At 47.6% G+C, this 20642-nt stretch overlaps 1 protein-coding gene across 1 annotated transcript in view; it reads right to left on the bottom strand.

Annotated features, from left to right (window-relative positions):
- Positions 1–18359, bottom strand: part of LOC137167598 (nuclear GTPase SLIP-GC-like) — a 29960-nt gene extending 11601 nt beyond the window's left edge. Inside the window, exons 1-11 of the mRNA XM_067569805.1 lie at positions 18254–18359; positions 17456–17675; positions 16510–16746; positions 15379–15606; positions 14336–14511; positions 13127–13145; positions 10517–10606; positions 9499–9604; positions 3672–3805; positions 2479–2640; positions 1391–1548 (exon numbers count right to left, since the gene is read on the bottom strand). Of these exons, the coding sequence (XP_067425906.1) occupies positions 1391–1548; positions 2479–2640; positions 3672–3805; positions 9499–9604; positions 10517–10606; positions 13127–13145; positions 14336–14511; positions 15379–15606; positions 16510–16746; positions 17456–17675; positions 18254–18351 (1628 nt within the window). The 5' untranslated portion in view covers positions 18352–18359. The remainder of the gene's footprint in view (positions 1–1390; positions 1549–2478; positions 2641–3671; positions 3806–9498; positions 9605–10516; positions 10607–13126; positions 13146–14335; positions 14512–15378; positions 15607–16509; positions 16747–17455; positions 17676–18253) is intronic.
- Between the last annotated feature and the right edge of the window lie 2283 nt (positions 18360–20642).

The raw sequence follows: 20642 nt of genomic DNA, 5'->3' as shown, positions 1-20642 counted from the left end.
CCTCTGGTCCAATTTGCTGGGCGGATTGCTTCCCGTAGGATGCCTTGTTAGGTCCTGGGTGGCACCTTGCTGTGGTCCCAGGCTCCGTCAGGCGGGGCAGCAGAAAAAGGGTGAGGGCGAACCCCACAATGTCTCTGGGATTTGCTCAGTCAGTTACCTCCAGTGCTAGAGATTCTTTCGCAGTTTCTCTTGGCTGGGGAGCCAGTGCTGACTTCCAGGTGGCTGCCCTGCCTGGCAGGCTAGTGCTCCTTCCTTTCAGGCAGGGAGACAGCTAGCTCCTGCCGCTTTGCGAGTCAGCCCTGAACTGAGCCATGCTCTCTTCATTTCCTTATGTGCCAGTATCCAAAGCCATTTAAACCCCAAAGGGGCACAAGGTGGCCTTTCTCTAAGTTACTTAGGCACAGTGCAATCAATGGAAGCTCAACGGGCCTGATCCTCCAGGTGAATGGCAGGTGGGAGCAGCCCCACTGAAAACAATTGGGGCTGCAAAATTCATCAAGGTGTTACCTTATTCTCTTTTTAATCCATCCTTAAACCCACCTCTGCTGGGGCCTGCACATCACCCCTCTGGCCTGGGCTAGGTTAGTGGTTCAGACTTCTGCTTTTTGCTCAGCCCTGTTCATTTTTTTACTCTTCTTCCTATCCATTCCCACCGTTTGTCTGATGCCCAGACTCTAGACAGGGCCTGTCTTCTTAACATGTCCACACAGTGCCTAGCACAGCGGGAGCCAGGGTACGTCACTGGACTTCCAAGGTTCTAATATAACAATGACAAGTGGTGTAAAATAGATGAGAATCAGGGCCAATATTCTTTTCTACAATCATAATAATGTGTGCCAGCTGGGGCTTGGGTGGTCAGGTCTAGCGGTCAGAGCAGTGGCAGTCAGAGGCCAGGATTCGGAACCAAGGGTCAGGAACCAGGAGTCAGAGCCAAGATCAGAGCCTGGGTCCGAGTCCAAGAGTGAGCCAAGAGGCAGGACTATCACTACAGCTGTGGAGCTCATCTTGTTGCACAGACACAGACACTTCCTGGCACAAATTCCCGGGCTTAAATAGAGCACCTGCACCAATCAGGGACCACAAGGGAAACTGTCGGTCTGGACTTGCAAGGTGGTACTTCCTGTGTTGTTTATCTCCCCAGGATCTCTGTAATAACGCATGCGGCCCTACCACTGCTGCCATGTAGCGTTCTAGTTCCCACAGAACTTCACATCATGCTCCAGCTGCAATCAAGCTAGGGGAGCTGGTGGGGGACTCTACCAGACTGGGTTACCCAGGAGTGCCAGTGAACAGCGTTCTACAGGAACGTGGGGCCGGTGGGGAACCCAGGCTGCCCTACCAAAGAAGGCTCAGCATCTCTGCAGCCTGCGTGGGGCAGGGCTCCTCTCACCTGAATATGTTTGCGAATATGGGGTCGATTTTGTCATAGATGGGCTGAGCGAGGGCACTGTTGAGGTCTATGCGGGCGAAGATCCGAGACGCATATACCCCATTCTTCTGGCATACAGCTTTCAGGGTCCTGTGGAAGCCTTGGTAGCCGGTGTCTTGCTGGATAATTGGAAACACAGTTGTAATGAAGTGGGTATGGGATACATCACTTACGATTTATATTACAGGAGAACCTATAGGCCTCAGCTGAGCCTAGGGCCCCATTGTGCTGTGATCTCTACAAACATGTCTACACTGGAGCTGGAAGGTGTAATTTCCACTCAAACAGACATATCCACACTAACTCTGACCTGTCCGAGACCCATGGTATGTACACTACAGGCAGCTAACTCCCCAACCCACCCATGCTGCCTGTGACTTTCCCCTTTGCAATCTGGACTGGTATATTGCTGTTACCCCAATACCCTCACTCCTGGGGCCCATCTTGCACTTGCCACGCTGTGTGAACCCCCCCACTCCTGTGGCAGCCCACACCCTTCCACCTGCAAGCAAGCGGTCTCTGACCTAATGAATGAGTGCTTCTGGTCAACCACTCATGGGATTATGCAGTGGTGTGACCCCCCCCCAGTCACTATCCCTAGTCCCAGATGCAACCCAAGGAAGTGCCGTCTTACAGAGTTCAGTGCTGCCCACTGGACTCTGCAAGCTCATTGGTTAGTCAGTTTATCAAAGAAATTGATATGCACCAGCTCTGTCACTCCAAACGAGCTCTTTACACACACTCAAACCACATGCACTGCTTTAGATAAAACAAACAAATAAACGTATTAAGTACAGGAAGTTTTTAAGTGATTATAAGCCAGAAGAATATAAATCAGATTTGATCTAGAAGAAGTAAAAGAAAATCACGTTCTAAACTAAACTTAACACTTCAGGAGCCTTAAAGTCTTAGATGGTAAGGACTTTCCCCCACAGATCTCAAAACACTTTTCAAAAGTTAATAAGCAACAGGGAAGCAAAGCTCGAGACAGTTGCTGGCCAAAGAGTGAAAGCTGCACATTAGGTCTAAATCGAGAGCTTGCTACTCACTGTAAGGAGCTGAAAGAACGCTTTCTGGTGAGATGATTTTGCTTTCTTCATGCCTTCATTAAGAGGTTGTTCCAGCTGGGCAAAACATTTCTCAATCTCCTCCTCCAGAGCCTTGATCTTCTCCTCCACAAAGGTCTCCAAGTCACTCTGCTGATAGTGATTCTGGAATGGCAGAAGAGCACAGGACACCTCACTGCACAGCTGATGCTGGAGGCAAAATATATATACACGCCAAGATTTCTTCTGGCTAGAAAATGCAGCACAGGCTTGGGTCAGGTCAGCACCTGGACAGGAGGCATCTAAAGAACACAATGTGCTGGAAGAGGTGGTGTCACCAGTCCAGCTGGTGGTGCTCTGAGTCAGTACTGAACCAAAGCCCTAGCGTGGCCTGATGCTGGAGGCTGCGGCAAGGAGGGGAGTAAGTGACAGCTGGGAAACAGGATCGGTTCCAGGGTGTGGCTTCCTTTGCAGGTAAAGCCAGTCATGCTTTTAATGTCAATTACAGATAAGGAGAAAAGAAGAGAATCTCTGTATTTTTTTCCTCCTTTCACAGCTTTAGCCCCCCACAGAACACAATGGGCACAGTGATATGTCTTATCCTCCAGTGCTACGGTCTAGCAGTGAGCAACTGGGAGGTAGCACATGGTGTGATCATATCAAAAAACCCAACCGGCCAATGAGAACATGGCCTTGGACAACATGGGCATGTCTACACTAGGGAACACTGCCAGTTTCAGCTCTGACACAGCTTCACTGGTGCTTCCCACAGAATAAGCTGTAGTTTAGAAAGGATGCAGGGATTTCTACCCCCTCGTCATCTAGTCCTGCTCTGGGGCTAGAACTCAGATTCTCCTGCATCACAAACTATAGTCCCTCTCCCTAGTTTGAGTACAGAACTAATCCCATTAGTGGTGAAGAGTATGGGGTCTATGACACACAGTTGAGAAGCTCCACGGGGCTATAATGTATTTACACTCTAACCAGCTCATTGCTAGATTTCTGGAGCAGATTTGCATTTGTTTCCTGCTAGGAACCATGGGGCATGTGGCCTGGTTCAAAGGACCAGGGATGGAATGGGGAGAAGGCAGCATGCAGAGAAACTGCTGCTGTGGGAAGAGAGGGAAATATTCACTGCACCATCACTATGCTAGCAGTGAGGCAGATCGTAGCACCCAAAGCTGTCCCAGCCGTACCACCATGTCTTGTGTGGAGTTGAAATTCTCAGCCAGCAGGACAATGCCGAGAGCCTCTGTCACATAATCCATTAGCAGCTTCTTCTTCTCTTTCAGATAAATATTCCTGACGTACTCTCTCAGCTTGGGGATCTCTGGAATAGCACAGATAGGCAGAGTTAGGCCTGGCTTATACCTAGGATGACCTAGATACGGCACTCAGGGCTGTGAACATTTTCACACCCTGTGTAATGTAGTAAGGTCAACCTAACCCTCACTGCAGACACAGCTAGGTTGACAGCCCTGGGTGGGGCACGTGAACTGCCCGTTCCAGGAGGCTAGCCCCCCCCGTTCCCCCTTCTGACAGGGGCCCTGCCCTGTTCCTGCCGAACCCTGCCCAGGCCCCTGCAGTGGCCAGAGAAGCCCCGCCCCAGATGGCCTGAGTCCCGGGCCCCACTCCTGCCCAGGCTGCCAGCCCAGGTCGGCCCACAGTGCTGGGCCAGATCAGGCAGCCTTGGAGTGCCAGGCCTGACCGCCCCAGCGCCGGCCGGAGTGCTGGCCCAATGCCCACCCCAGCTCCAGAGTGCCAGCCAGGGCCACCGGCTCAGCAGTATCGCTGGTCTCAGACACTGTGTATAAGGAGAAGCTAAAGCATCGCCCGCGTAAGCCGACAAAAAATTGTTCTGAAGACGTACACTGGAGAAGCTGTACCCATGTTGGGCACTACTGATGTTAAGGTGGAGCTCAATGGACAGACTGCAAAATTGCCACTATTTGTTACCCAGCCTTAATAGGAAGGTCATGGCTTAGGAAGAACCAGCTGAACTGGGCAGAAGTGCACTGGATAGATAAAGAAGAAACAGGTCTGACAGCTGTATTACAGAAACATGCTGCCGTTTTTGGAGAGGACCTGGGAAGTATGAAGGGAATCACTGTGAAATTGAACATTAAGCCTGACAGCCGACCAAAATGTCTGAAAGCCAGAACTGTGCCATATGCCATCAGGCCAAAAGTGGAAGTGGACCTGGAGTTCCTGGTCAAAAATGGAGTCCTAGTACCAGTTACCCACAGCCAATGGGCAACCCCAATCATTCCAGTATTGAAGAAAGATGGCTCCATTCGGATTTGTGGGGATTTTAAGGTCATTGTTAACCTGGTCTTGGGTGCAGAGCAATACCCTCTTCCCTGCATCGATGACCTCTTCGCTGGCTTGGCAGGTAGCCAAAAATTCAGCAAGATTGATCTGACTCAGGTATATTTACAGATGCACATCGATGAGAAGTCCCAAGAGCTGTTGATTATCGTGACACACAAAGGACTGTACCAATACTATCGCTTTCCCTTTGGAATAATGTCTGCTCCAGCTTTGTTCCAGAGGGCTATGGACCAGATCTTAGTGCCTTGCCAGAAGTCCAGTGCTATCTTGACAACATCCTGGTCACTGGTCACTGGCAAGAATGAGGAGGATCACCTTAAGAACTTGGAGGCTGCCCTACAAAGACTGGAAGAGTATGGCCTACGAATCCGCAAAGACAAATGTGAATTCTTCCAGCACTCTCTTGAATATTTGGGACATATTATAGATGCTACTGGCCTTAGTAAGGCTCCTGCAAAAGTCAAGGCTATTGTGGAAGCTCCACCTCCTCAAAACGTAAGCCAGCTTCGCTCTTTTTTAGGGCTATTGAACTATTATGGAAAGTTTATTCCACAATTAGCAACACTATTAAAACCTACATGAAAATCCTTGCCCAGAACAAGGTCTGGAAGTGGACTGAAGCCTGTGATGTTGCATTTAACAAGGCTAAATGCGCATAGCTAAATTCAGAGGTTCTGACGCATTTTGATCTGACCTTACCTCTACAGCTGGCCTGAGATGCCTCCCCTTTTGGAGTGGGAGTGGCCATGTCACACATTTTCCCTCATGAATCTTAAGCAAAGCAGAAACTGACTATGCCAAATTGAATGTGAAGCACTGGGAATCGTTTTCAGAATTCAGAAATTTCACCAGTACCTGTTTGGATGGAATTCACATTTCTCAATGACCATCGACCTCTAACATAAATGTTTGGACCATGCACAGGCATTCCACCATTGGCTGCTAGTCGTATGCAACGATGGGTATTGTTGCTTTCCACACACACATATGAGATCAAATATTGGAAATCCACTCTGCACTGCAATGCAGATGGTCTCTCAAGGATACCTTTACCAGTTAAACATCAAGATATTGGCTAGAAAGAAATCTACTTTGAAGAGGTAGAGAACACACCCATCACTGCTACTCAAGTAAAGAAGGCTATTCACATTGACCCAGTACCATCTCAAGCAATGGACCTACTGATGCATGGAACATCTCTACGGGACTCTCAGGTCTCACCCGACCTTCTTCCCTACATGTCCAGGAGGATGGAGTTATCAATCCATTCTGGTTGCTTGTTGTTGTGTGTCATTATTCTACCACTACTGAGATCACAGATATTAGAACAGCTACATTCAGGTCACTGTGCAATAGTGCGCATGAAAGAAATTGCACAAAGTTACTTTTGGTGGCCTGGCCTGGACAGTGCCATTGAAGAGAAGGCAAGAGCTTGTACTTCATGTCAGACTGTGAGGAACGTGCTTCAGTTGGCGCCCCTACACCCTTGTGACAGGCCTGAAAACCCATGGCAGTGTATTCATGTTGATTTTGCTGGCTCATTTGAAGGAAGCATGTTCCTGGTTGTAGTAGACACCCACTCCAAATGGCCAGAAGTCTCTGTAATGCCGTCCACTACTGCTGAAAGTACTATCCAGAAACTGTGTGTAGTCTTTAGTTGTTTCAGTCTGCCGGAACAACTTGTGAGCGACAATGGACCACAGTTCGTCTCTTAGGAGTTTGAAAATTTTATGAAAGCAAATGGGATACCTCACATCACTTCAGCACCGTATCATCCATCCAGCAGTGGATTAGCAGAAAGGTTTGTGCAGATCATGAAACAAGTTTTAAGATCTGCAAGGGGACGTTCATCCATTGAGAAGCATCTGGACACCTTCTTACAGAAACACACCTCATGCTACGACCAAAGCGTCCCCGGCCTTTTTAATGATGGGACGACAGCTGTGCACTTTCTTTGATCTGCTGAAACCCGCCAAAGCACGACAAATTTTTCAGTGACAACAGCAAAACCGTGTCATCAGAGGTGCACACAGAACAAAAGACCAAATCTTCTGTCCTGGACAGCCTGTCCTAGCTTGGAACTATGCTTCTGGAGCTCAATGGGTCTCTGCTACAGTCATGGCCAAAACAGGACCAGTTTCCTACATTGTCCAGACTGCAGATGATCTCACCTGGCAGCAGCATGTAGATCAGTTGTTGCCAGGTCATACATGCCCCAAAGACACATCTCCAGTTGAACTGCCTGATCTCACCATTACAGGTGAGATATCGAGCCGAGAGTAACCCATTCTCGATGCCCCTTCTCCATCCACCTCTGCAGCAGATTCAGCCCCACTCCCCTGTTCGAGCAGATACAACATCCTCACCTGTTCGAGCTACGAGTCCTGAGCCCATTGTTAGACCCGCACCAATAACACCTTACGGTTCAAGAACACCAGAAGTCTGCCGTAATCCACCAAGAGAGAGAAGGCCTCCTCAGTGGCTGGATTTTTAGCTAGGACAAACCCACATTATGGGGCAGAATAATCCCTGGGGTTTAACCAGGAAATGAGGCAGTTGACCCTCATTACCTTGGTTAGTGATTGTTCTGTTAAATGGACGTTTTCATTCGGGGAGGAGGAATATGTTGTGTATTTTGTGTCTCGCCTTATTGCCTAGGTTGCTGTAGCAACAGAGTTTAGCTTGTTGCCATAGCAATAGAGCTAGACTATTAGGGGATAGCTCAGCAAGTCCTGGCTGGTTTTAGTGTAGTTCAATAAAGACTTTTCATGGGTTTGCATCTCTCTGTGTTCTGTGCTGATTTCTCTCTGAATACTAATACTTTCCAAGGATTTAACATAACAGTAACCTATTCCAGTGCTTCACCACCCTCCTAGTGAAAAAGATTTTCCTAATATCCAACCTAGACCTCCCCCACTTCAACCTGAAACCAAAACCATTCCCAGCACCAACCCCTGAGGCACTGCGCTTGTTACCGGCTGCCAACTAGACATCGAGCCGTTGATCATCACCTGTTGAGCCCAATGATCTAGGCAGCTTTCTATCCATCTTATAGTCCATTCATCCAATCCATATTTCTTTAATTGCTGATAAGAATACTGTGGGAGACTGTATCAAAAGCTTTGCTAAAGTCAAGGAACATCACGTCCACCGCTTTCCCCACATCCACAGAGCCAATCATCTCATCATAGAAGGCAATCATGTTGGTCAGACATGACTTGTCCTTGGTGAATCCATGCTGACTGTTCCTGATCACCTTCCTCTCCTCCAAGTGCTTCAAAATGGATTCCTTGAGGACCTGCTCCATGATTTTTCCAGGGACTGAGGTGAGGCTAATTAGCCTGTAGTTCCCCAGATCTTCCTCCTTCCCTTTTTTGATGATGGACACTATATTTGCCTTTTTCCAATCATCAGGGACCTCCCTCAATTGCCACGAGCTTTCAAAGATAATAGCCAATGGCTCTGCAATCACATCAGCCAATTCCCTCAGCACCCTCAGATAGATTGCATCCGTCCCCATGGACTTGTGCATGTCCAGCCTTTCTAAATGGTCTTGATCCTGTTCTTTCAGCACTGAGAGCTGCTCACCTCTGCCCCATCTGTGCTGCCCAGTGCAGTAGTCTGGGAGCTGACCTTGTCTGCGAAGACGGAGGCGAAAAAGAATTGAATACTTCAGCTTTTTCAACATCATCTGTCACTAGGTTGCCTCCCCCATTCTGTAAGGGCAGGGACAATGTGGCAGGGACTGTCTCTTATGTGCATGTAGAGCAATTAGCAGCAGCAGAGAGCCCTGATTGTGGTTGTGGCTGTAGTAAGAAGTGAGCGCTTAAGGCCTGTAAAACAGGCTAAGGCCTAAATGGAAAAAGCCGAGTGAACAGAAGTATAAGGGGTCACTCAAGTTAACTGAGACTGGTATAGGAAAGTGCTGATTCTGCAAAGTTGTAAGACTGCCAAAATATTATTAAAATATGTAGTAGGTATAAGAGGTACCAAGATACTAACTCTCTGAAATGACACTTTTATGGGTAGAAATGATACATGAGGTGGCGGTGCCCGGGTCAGCCAGTCAACAGAGAGAGGTGGTGTTAGACTACGTCAGGAGGGTGGCAACTACCTACGTGAAAGGGGGCAGACCAAAAGTGTATGTAACAGTGTATAAAAGAGGATGTCAGAGGGAATACCGGTGTCCGGTCTAGGGGATAACGGAAAGTCCCGCCGTTGGGCCGAGACCATTGTAACGCCGCCAATATGAAACTGACCCAGAGATACTCTGTAAGTCATTTCTCATTGTGCCGCACGCAATAAACCTCGCTTGAGCGCCTTTGTTACTCAGCTAATCTGTGGTCGTGTCGACTCATTCGATCGTGAGAGCCGTCTCAGTTTCCTGCGCAGAGCTGGGACAGCATCTACACAGGGACACACGCACGCAGCCTACACTGATAAACATCGGTAACCAACACACCGAGTACAACAGTGGCCACCAGGTGCAATTGTAATACAAATAATAATAATAAATGTAATCCCCACAGTTTGGGGAAAAGCTTCTGCATGTTTAGATGCTGCTTGGAACCAAATTCCTGCACTTGTGAAGTTCACCTGTCACCAGTAAGAGATGCACATGGGAGATGCAGAGTAAGTGCCTTACACAATGAAATCTTAGCAATTCATGCTGAAAGAACGATTACATGTTACCTGTCTCTTCCTTAGTGAGAAACTTCTCCTGCCAGTATTCTGTGGCACTGACTGTGTAAACTAGATCAGGCTTCTGCAGAATTTCTGAATCACTCGGCAGTGTTCTCTAAAAAACCAGACAGAGACTATTTAAAAAGTGGGGTTATTGAAGCAGCTTTAGAAAAACCTTATTGTCGCTGCCTAATTGCACCCCAGTTAGCGCAATAAGTGATGCAATGAGTGTTAATTTAATCAGTTGTGCATCCTCAACCTACCCCATTCACATCAGGGTCCAGTTCAAAACTGCACTCCCTCACTCCCTTTAGCAGCATACTCCTCTGTCTCATCACACAATCTCACCATTGTTGGTGCAAGAACCTCTTCCTCTGCAGCTTCTGCTATTATGAACAGCTTCGTGAACCTCTCTGCCTCATCAATGTCCCAGCTCATCTCTCTTCCTTTCTGAGGCCTTGTTTCCTCTCTCCCTACGTTACCGGCTTTCTTTAAGGAATGCTTTGTGCTGCAGACAAACAGTGCATCTTCAATTCCTAATTCTGTATTACTATGGAGCGATTCGATGTGGGTTGTCAATTTTTCATTGAGCAAACACCAAATGGAGGCTCATCTTTGTCTATGCATTGACTTTAGCGCCTGGATCCCTTATTTATGACTCAGAATCAAATCAGAGAGGATGGTCAGTTCCAAACACACAGGTTTTTATCACTTGAGGTAAAGGAGAGCTCCCTAATGGAGTTTTCAGAAGTGCCTAACAAGGTTATGCAACTAAATCCCACTGAAAGTTTATGGGAATTAGGCGGTGAAGACAGAGATAGATCTGGCTCCAGAATTCATTAGGACTTGGAACTTTGTATGTTAATACTGAGGTTTTTATATTATAATTGAGACCATCTAGAAGTCATCACATCTCATGGGAAAACACTTGCTAATAAATATTAGTCCAAGGACCATCACATTTTCTATTGAAATATAATAGGAATAGGTTTCCAATAACTGGAAAACCCACTGTTATATATTTTACCTTGAGTTTTGCCTTCATTCCACGGTTTTTCTTCTCTTTCACAGTTGTGTTCCTCTCTAAAATGGCATCATGTTTGGTTTCTATAGGTATCTACATTTGGAAAGGTAACGAAAGTTACTATAGGTAGTACCCCAAAATGCTCCCACAGTTTTTGAAGCCAGCTGACCCCATCTAATCTGGTTTCCAACATAACACAGGGAAAACTTTACCCACGAATTTCTACCTCAAGCCCAGAACGTCTGTTTGAGCTAGAGCAGATCTTTTAGGGCTTGTCTACATGAAGCAGTAATGTCAACTAAAGGGATGTGAGTTCTACAGCCTACTAAGATGTTGCACATGAATTAATCCTTGTGGACCCTGCTGGCCTGGACTAGAAGTTCCCTAGTGTGCTTTTAACATAATGCTGTTTGAAACAGCACTACGTTAGTAAAAGTCAGCATGGATTTGTCAAACACAAGTCATGTCAGTGGAATTTAATAGCTTCTCTGACAGGGGAAGAAGCCTTGTGGATGGGGAGAAGTGGTAGATGTGGTTCATCTGGACTTTAGTAAGGTTTTGATACTGTCTCACATGACCTTCTCATAAACAAACTAGGAAAACAGCCTAGATGGTGCTAACATAAGGTGGGTGCATAACTGGTTGGAAAACTGTTCCCAGAGAATGGGTATCAGTGGTTCACAGCCAAGCTGGAAGGGCATAACGAGTGGGGTCCTGCAGGGTCCTTGGTCCTGTTCTGTTCAATATATTCATAAATGATTAAGATAATGGCATAGAGAGTACACTTAAAGTCTGCAGACGATACCAAGCTGGGAGGGGTTGCCAATGCTTTGAAGAATAGGATTAAAATTCAAAATGATCTGGACAAACTGGAGAAATGGTCTGAAGTAAATAGGATAAAATTCAATAAGGACAAATGCAAAGCACTCCACTTAGGAAGGAACAATCAATTGCACCCATACACAATGGGAAATGACTGAAGACAGGAGTACTGCGGAAAGGGATCTGGGGTTGTCGTGGATCACAAGCTAAATTTGAGTCAACAGTGTTGCAAAAAAAGCGAACATCATCCTAGGATGTATTAGCAGGAGTATTGTAAGCAAGACACGAGAAGTAATTCTGCTCTACTCAGCACTGATAAGGTCTCAACTTGAGTATTTCCAGGAAAGATGTGGACAAACTGGAGAAAGTCCAGAGAAAAGCAACAGAAATGATTCAAGGTCTAGAAAACATGACTTATGAGGAAAGAGTGAAAAAACTGGGTATGTTAAGTCTAGAAAATAGAAGACTGAGGAAGGACATAACAGTTCAAGTGCATAAAAGGTTGTTACAAGGAAGAAGGAGAAAAATTGTTCGGAAATCTCTTTCCCATGTAGGCATTTGTAGTTTGTGATCAAGTCACCTCTTAACCTGCTCTTGGCTAAATTACATTAATTGAGCTAACTGTGAACTATCAAAAGAATTAAACAGCATTATTGCTTTCAGTAACATTCATTTGGTTTTTGGTTCATGTAATTTAAAACTATCTTTTCTTAAGCTGCTTCTCCCAGGTTAGTTAGTGAGGCAGACATTGCTACATGAAACACGAAAACCAGCTCTAGTGGAGTTAATTTGCATTGTAATCTGAAGCATATCTTCAGCTCCTCATTTGGTCTTGTTCTGCCATTTTACATTGGGTAACATTCGATCAAGGCTTGTTTTGTCTGTGAAATGATTTTAGTTCTTTGAACCCTTGTTTATGATTCAGAAATAAACCATAGAAGGCTAGAAAAGATGGTCTAGTGGTTACGAAACTAGACTGGGACTAAGGACATCCAGACTGGATTTCCAGCTCTGCCACAGACTCCTTGTGTGACCTTGTACAAGAAACTGAGTCTCTCTGTGCCTTAGTTCCCCACCTGTAAAATGGGAATAATGGCCCTGCCTCACAGGGGTGAGGGGATAAATTGAATAATGTGTGTGACATGCTCAGATACTACTAGGATTATGGCCATAAATAAATTAACCCATATGGCTGAGTTCACTCAACTTTGTTTTTAACGCTGCCTAAATTCTAACGTTTTGCATTCCTCAGGGCTCCCATGTTTGGGGACAAACCTATTGTTCCCATTTTACAGATGGAGAAGCTAAGGCACAGAGAACTGCCAAGGTATACACTACGAATCTGTGAGATGGGATAAGAACAAGGGACTTCCTGGTTTTCACACCACTGGACCAGGCTGCTCTTAGGAGATTTATCTGATTCCAACTGATGATCTACTTCCTTTCTGAACTACAAATGCTGATAGCTCTTTTCATTTTATCCTGACTGTAGGCTAAACTGCATTTTTCTTAGCCACACAAGGGGAATGGGGGTGCTCACTTGTGGAGCGTGAGCAGATGATACCTAGACTGCACCCAGTGGATGCTATAAATGCCTAATTTAAAAAAAAAAATTAGCCCTGAAGCTCCTCTTACAGTAAGCAGGACTCTTGCTGGTACAGCCCTTTGTATTTAGGAGCCTAGGGGATAACACCGTCTTCAGAAGACAAATCAGTTACTTCTCAGTTTTGTTCATAGAGCACCTTCAATTTTAAGACTATAATTTTTTTTTTTAAGTCTACTAATACTCACGTTATTCTTTCTTCTTTCCCTGGAAAAAAATGAAAATGACACATTTAACCAGGTTTGACAAAAATCCAGTCATGCCCCTTGCACATAAATCTGTCTGGAAAGTGGGCTTTAGCGTGTTCATAGACATTGCCAGCCTGGATCAGACCCAAGGCCCACCTAGCCCAGCATCCTGTCCCTAGCAGTGACCAGCACCAGGTGCTTCAGTGGAAGGAGCAAGAATCCCTGTAGAGGACAATTACAGAATGACCTGTTTCTTCCTAATGCCTGTGGTACAGAGGTGAATTGGTGGTTCACAGCTTTTGTCAGGCCTGACATACTGGTCCCCCCATACACACTGATTCTCCTATAGCTCCAGTGTTACTTTTGGAAGACGAGGATCAGGGTTCTATCCCCGCTACTGCTGTGAAGTTCTGAATGGTTACTGCAGCTGGGCAGGTGACATTGGTGAAGTGTTGGGTGGTGAGCGATTGGATACAATGAAAAGACTGCTATGGCAGATTTCATGTAGTTTAATTGCAAAATAGAGGATGCTTTTAAATCCTCAGCTCTCACATTCAATTCCTGCTGACGATAAGCTTTAGGAAAAAAGAAACTTCCTGCACACATTTTACCCACAGTGATGAATAACTAGCAAAGCTGATTCCTCCAGACATATAAAGTCCTCAGATGGTGCTGTGCATCTGACTCTACATGGCGCTGTGCATTCTGATGGATTTCTGTTTAGCTTGCATAGTGTTACACAAAGTCGTTGCCATCTGCCCGTTAATCCATTTGCTGTGATGCAGTGTGCACATTTAATTGTAAGCATCCTCGCAGTTTTGCTTTTGCTCTTATTACAATGGATCGTTGGGTCTGGCTGAATCAATGCCTTACTGAATGTCATGTTTAGTGAGATTTGCATGTTGATTTATTTTTTCCCTGTACATGTACTAGTGTGGCAGAAGGGTGGGTGTAAACTGTTACTAGACGCAAAGAAGGGAGGCGTGATCAAATACGTTTGAGAACCACCGATCTAGACCAAGACTGTTGTTGGACACTGAAAATACCAGCCAGAACAAATGCCAGATGCTTCAGAAGCCGATGGGTGAACACGGACTAGCCGGTAGCTAGAAGGAGGGGCTGCAGGAGGAAGACGGGCAGACAGACTGTACATCTCTGAAGGAAGGACTTTCACACTTCCTGAAGCCTGGGGATAGACTATTCCACTACCTCAGGTATTCGTTCAGATGCAGATTATCAGACTTGGTGACCACCAGGGCGATGTCGCTGCACATCCCGCCTTGGTAAGCTTTGATGCTCTCAGTCAGCAGCACTTCATGCACTTTGTCCCCCACAACTCGTTCCATGTTGCTGACAACCCAGATGACTGAACATTTATTGATGGTCTTAAGGAGAACGAGAGAGAGAGAGAGAGAGACAGAGAATTATATCTGGAAGGGAAAAGGCAGCCAGGCTCCATCCTGCAACACGCGGAGCACCCTCGATTCCCTGCTGCCAGCATTGGCAATGTAGAGCGCTCAGTCTCTGCAGGATTGTGTTAGCAATTTGAGCCCCTCATTCAAGCCCCCCAGCTATGATGCATCTGTGCCATTCAGGACGGCACTAGCTGGAGGTTCGGAGTTGACCTCTAGGGATATGTCTACATAGCAGTTAGACACCTGTGGCTGGCCTGAGTCAGCTGGCTCGGGCTGTGGGGCTGTAAATTGCTGTATAGACATTTACATTTGGACTGAAGCCTGAGCTCTAGACCACACGGGAGGGGGGCGGGGTCCCGGGGTCTGGGCTGCAGTGAATGTCTACACGGCAATTTACAGCCCCATGTCCCGAGCTGGAGTCAGCTGACCTGGGCCAGCTGTGGGTGTTTAATTGCTGTGCAGACATTCAGTGGGATAGCCCTAGGGGAGAGAAGATAAAGGAGCATGTGATCTTTGCAGGGTCTGCACTTCAGAAGAAAACCATCAGTCTCCCAGTGACGTGCGGAGGTGCTATGGGCCTGTGATGCTATGGGAATCCAGCAGCAGCAATGATCCAAGCTGGGAAGCACCGTTAGCTAATAGCAGGGGTGCACCCTCAGGCGCTGATTCTGTCCATTCCACTAAAGCCTTCCCCAGGCCCCAGAGCATATTGCCCTCTCCAGAGCTTTGCTCCCTTTGTTACACTGGAATAGTGATGTTACAATCAGTGTTTAAAGACTCTCCAGCCAAATCATGTCTCAGCATTTCCCCCCACACAGCGCAGAGCTGGCAAGTCACCTCTTTCCACATTTCATCCCTTTTGCTGTTGTAATCTCCTGTCCCGGGAATATCCATAAACACGACATCTTCCGGAATCACATCTGACTTTGGAATCGTCACTTCCACGTATTTGATTAGTGGCCAGAGACACATCTTGGTTCCCACTTCATCCTGTGCTGGTTCCTCCACATCCTGGTCATTGTCACACCGGATATAAGGGTCCAGTTCGTCAGAGAGTTCCTCTGCCTGGGACACAATAAATAAATCAAACTCTGCCCCTCTATGGTGATAGGACCTTGAAGTCCTCTGTGAACAGTAATGAATTGAACAACCTTCCACTGGGGGTGTTGTGAGACCAAGTTTCATCCCGCACTATTCATCCCCCACTGCACAATCACCCATTTCCTATCACTGTCTTGAATCTCTCCCCTCCTACTTTTGTTTCTCTGATAAAAGAACGACTGGATGGTAAATAGTTTGAGAGCCACTGCCCTAATTCATGCAGCGTGATTCACACTCGCACGTAGAACTTGTAGAATTGTTCAGCATTGTTGACTTCATATAAGTGATTTAACAGGAAAAACAATGTGGAATTGATTTAGCCGATGACAAGAAGCAATATTCCCTTGCTTCTCCTCCCCGCATGTCCCTCACCCACCTTCACTGTCTGAGACTGGGCCGTACTCACTTAGCCCTGCTGCTCCAGGACCCCCCTTCTCACCCGTGCCTCCCCCTTCTCTAGCACCTCCCTCCCCATCCTACCCCTGTCTGGACCCCACCTATCTCCTCCCCTCCCTAGCCGCCTCCCGCTCTGGCCCCACCCTCCTCACGCATTCCCCCCACATAAGAACGGCCAAACTGGGTCAGAACAATGGTCTATCTAGCCCAGTATCTTGTCTTCTGACAGTGGCCAGGGCCAGGTGCTTCAGATTGAATGGAACAAGGCTCTTTATCTAGTGATTCATCCCCTGTCATCCATTCCCAATTTCTGGCAGTGAGAGGTTTAGGGAAGCCCAAAGCATGGGGTTTGTTCCTGATCACCTTGGCTAACAGCCATTGATTGACCTGTCCTCCGTGAATGTATCTAGTTCTTTTTTGAACCCACAATGGTCTTCTGGATTAGGAATTTATGAGCAGACACTCACTCACCTGCGCTGCTTTGAGTTGAATACATTTTGAGGCAGGGATATTTACTAGTAGCTTCGCACTCAACAGATCTCCGTAAGATCTGGATTCAGCATCTTTCCCATAGAGTGCTCGAAGCTTTCGGACAGCTTCACCTATATCACCCTTTTCCTCCCCTTCTTCCTTCTCCTCCCCTTCTTCCTTCTCCTCCTCAGGTTTCTTCACAAGCTCCACCAGATTCTTCAGTTCCTCCTTCCATTCCTGCCAGGGCAGAGCAGGGCAAACAGGCCATTATTATCTTGGGCATTTGGGCGCTGGGCTGGGAGCTGGGCCAGGTTGTTATTATGGGATAATGCAGGTGCTGGGGCTGGATTTGATTAGGGTTGTACAGGCAGCGGTCGTGGATGTCAGTAGCTATGGGGGTGCCTGGAGCTCGGGCTGGGTGGGAGTGGTGTAACAGCCGTCCAACTAAAGTGACTGAAGAGCTGTTTGAATGCTGAGCAGAGGGTGTGGTAGGGGAGCTGAGAAGTGGCTCAGTGCTGCAGGAGAAGGTGTGGGGAGCAATAGTGCAGAAGCAGCACAAGTGATTCTCTGAATTGTGCAGCAGACAAACCAGCTGTGGTTCCAGCAGTGGGAATCCCCTCTGGCCAACTGCAAGCAAAGCAGGGAGGGAAGTGCTGTTGCTTCCTCCTGTCCACTCTGGGCCTCCTAAGCAGCAGAGAACCAGCCCCAGCCCTGTCCTTAAAGCACATGACTTCCTTCCTGGAGCCCACAGCCATCATCAGGCAGGAATGAGCCTCAGTGTAAGAAGCAGCCAGCAGGGGCCATGTGGGCCAGGCAGCCAGCCGCCCTCTCCATAAGACAGAGATTCACTGTGGAGGGGGCAGGGCTACACACCGAGCAGCCAGGATACTGTCCTAAAGAACACATCCGTCCCATTCCCTGTGCATTGCAGAGGAATCAGCCTTGCCTGTAGTGAGAGAAGGTGAATTTTAGCCTCGTAGTTTTTGCCCCTGTTGTTGACTTGCACTATGCATGAGGTGCAGGCTTCACTCCCCGATGCTGGCAGGAAGAACTGCTGATCGACGATGGCATTCAACAGGGAGCTCTTCCCGGCCCCTGTACTGCCAAAGAGCCCAATGTAAATGGGGTCCAAGGAAGACTTGGTCTTCAAGGTGAAGAGACGCTTCCTGGGGAGGAGGGGAGAGGGAGGGAGGGTTAGACAGAATCATGTATTTGGTAAGCCCACAGTAGCCTGCGCAAAGGTCTTGCGCCATCACACCAGCTCTTTGCTCCTCCTTGGTTCCTGAGCAGCAAGAGTCTATAGAACTTGCACCATTTGGGATGTCCCCCCGGCTGCAATTTTTTCTTGGAGCCCTGCGCGGAGCCCTGTGTTGAGAAGATACCTGCAGTGGTGTTATCTTTTCCAGCAGCTGTACACAGCTGGGGGAATGAATGGGCCGTGCAGCAGGGATATCCCATAACTGCAGGGTCCTTATAATTTCCTCTGAAGCAGCTGGTGCTGCCTCTGTCAGAGACAGGACACTGAGCTAGCAGGACCATGATCCCATCTGTGTGTCATTTCCTATGGTGCTATCGAGAGACAGGTCTGCACCCAAACCCTTCGAATGCACGAGGAGTTCAGACCTAGATCTGCACATTGTGAGGTGGGTCTGTCCATAGAGCAGGTAAGCAGAGGCCTGTGTGAGCACAGGCTGTGGTGTCTAAATCATTAGACTTTAAGGGAGAAACTGGGCTGCAGACTCACGTGAGATATATAAGCTCGTCCGACATACTCTCCTGGGGCAGAGAGGCGGTCAGCTTCTCGTACATAATGTTCACAACTTTCCTGATCCTGGATTCCATAGATTCATCTGGAAGGAGGATACAATTACATGCTAGGGTTAGAGTCAGCTCTCACCAGCTCAGCTGCATTGTACCAACTCAGAGCAAGAAGGGGAGACCTCCCGGGAAAACCCAGGGTGAGATGGCAGTGGTGATTCAATAGATGGCCCTTCATCCCCCTGAGCCAATGTCCCAGCATGGTGCTAGCAGGTGCTGTTCTGCTAGTGCAGTAGTTCTCAACCTGCCGCCTGCGGGCTGCTTGAGGCCCAACCAGCACACAGCTGTGGCCCATACAAGATCCTCAGGGCCATACAGGCAGTATATATATTGTGTGGATCTGGCCCACATAACAAAGAGAGAGCTGCGTATGTGGCCCACAATGGTAAGTAGGTTGAGAACTAATGTGCTAGAGGCTATTTCAGGTGAGCTTTCAGAGTGAGGCCCACTGGGGCCAATTGGCAAAGGATTCGCTGTTCTTTACAAGTAACTCTTGTCTCAGACCTGACAACTCACTACATCTAATACCCCACTTTCATGGTATTTATCCACAAATGGTAACATGTGAGATCTCTACTGGACGTTTGTAACTTATCAATACTTATCATCATATTGAGATGATGTGTTCGAGTGATATTTAATGAATAATGTCAGTCTATTGAACATTGGTGCCCTTGGGTCTTGGAGTGAAAATGAACCATATGTCTCAGCGATGGCCCAGTCAAGCAGGAGGGAGCTGTCACCTTTCCCAGGCTAGCCAATTATGTAATGCATTGCTTAATTGTCTACCTTGCCCTAAACTCAGAAAAGTCAATGGAAAATCATCAAAGACAAACTATAAACCTTTACACCGCTTGGCAGTAAAAAGTAACAATAGGGCAGTGAGGGGATGGCCCGGCCTGTGAATAAAGACAAAGGACTGATTCCGTAGATCACAGGATGAGTGGGGTGGGTCATGGAAGACTTGGTCCTGGCTACCTGGGACTAGCAAGCACTGCGAAAGACTGAACTTTGGGGTGAGACTGTACTCTAGTAGCTAGGAAAGTGGCAGCTATTAATAAGTGCAGGCCCTGTCGTACAAAGAGAGCCTGAGACACGAGGCTTGGTATGAGCCCTAAGGCCTGAACTCAAGTCAAGCCCGGCTAATACAAAGAAGAGTTAGCAAAAGTCAGGCCCTGCCCTGTTACAAAGCAGATGTCTGCTGTCAGATTCACTACCCACTACATGAACTTGGCAAGAACAGAGGGACAATACATAATTTATTTGTATCAAAGTATAAAAGAGGAATCTCAAAGGGGATGTCTTTGTCCGGCCGAGGGGGGAATGGAAAGTCCTGTCATTCACTGAGCTGGTCCATTGTTACGGGCATACGTGTGTCAGTGGTCCTGTTGAGTCTACGGGATACTAGGATTCTGCTTTGTCGATAATTAACCTGCCAATGTGCCTTTGTTAATTAAACGGATCTGTCGTCTATTTGGGCAGTTCGAGCAAGGCTTGCTGGGCTGGCTATCTGTGCAGAGCCAATGTCGCACAAAGAACACACACACGCAGCCAACAACTGACTACAGGCCCTAGTTCGTGTCTTACGACTTTGTTTTATGTCACCATTTGTTTCCATCCCTCACACTTGTTAACAGTGGAATCTCGAGGATTTCTTAAACTAATTCCCTTTTGTTTTGCTAGGATTGAACTGAAGTGCTGTGTGAGGAGATGGAGAGCTGGGCTAAGGTAAAACTGGGCTGGGAACAGAGGATCTGGGATTTCTGTGGGGGTCCAGTGACCAGGGGCTGGATACCAGAGTGGGGACACTTTGAAGGCATTCGGGGGGCTGGCATGCGTATATGGTCAGTCCGCAGGGCAGGGCAGACTGGTGTAGCCCAGAGGGGGGTGCTTGAGCAGCTGACAGGCTGGTTGTATTCCAGGGCCAACGCCCAGCTCACAGTCCTGGGTGACCCGAGAAGCATCACACCTTTGATGGAATGCCGCGGCCCTGATGCCCCCTGCTGCAAGTGACATAGAGCAGCCACATGAATATGGGCTGTGCAGCCTCGCACCCGACCCCTGGGGAGGGAAAGTGGCTTCTGTGCCTCCACCACAGCCAGGGCTGGGTCCAGTTTTGCCCTCTCCCCAAAGCCCTGTGTATTGCAGGCACAGCTCCCCAGTGTCAGCAGGGGCTGGCAGTTTTTCATACTTACAGGTTTTCAGGGACTCTTGCTCCTCCAACTCGAATGCTCGATACTTGTCCAACTTCCTCTTCTTCTTGGCAGGTGCTAATGCATTTCTATCTTCCCCCTCGGCACCTTTTCAGATTAAAG

The sequence above is a fragment of the Emydura macquarii genome, unplaced genomic scaffold, assembly GCF_026122565.2.
Source record: "Emydura macquarii macquarii isolate MOO-44397 ecotype Brisbane River unplaced genomic scaffold, CSIRO-AGI_Emac_v2 contig_2944, whole genome shotgun sequence".
In the NCBI taxonomy this organism is placed as follows: Eukaryota; Metazoa; Chordata; order Testudines; family Chelidae; genus Emydura; species Emydura macquarii.
This window is presented reverse-complemented; position numbering and strand designations above follow the sequence as displayed.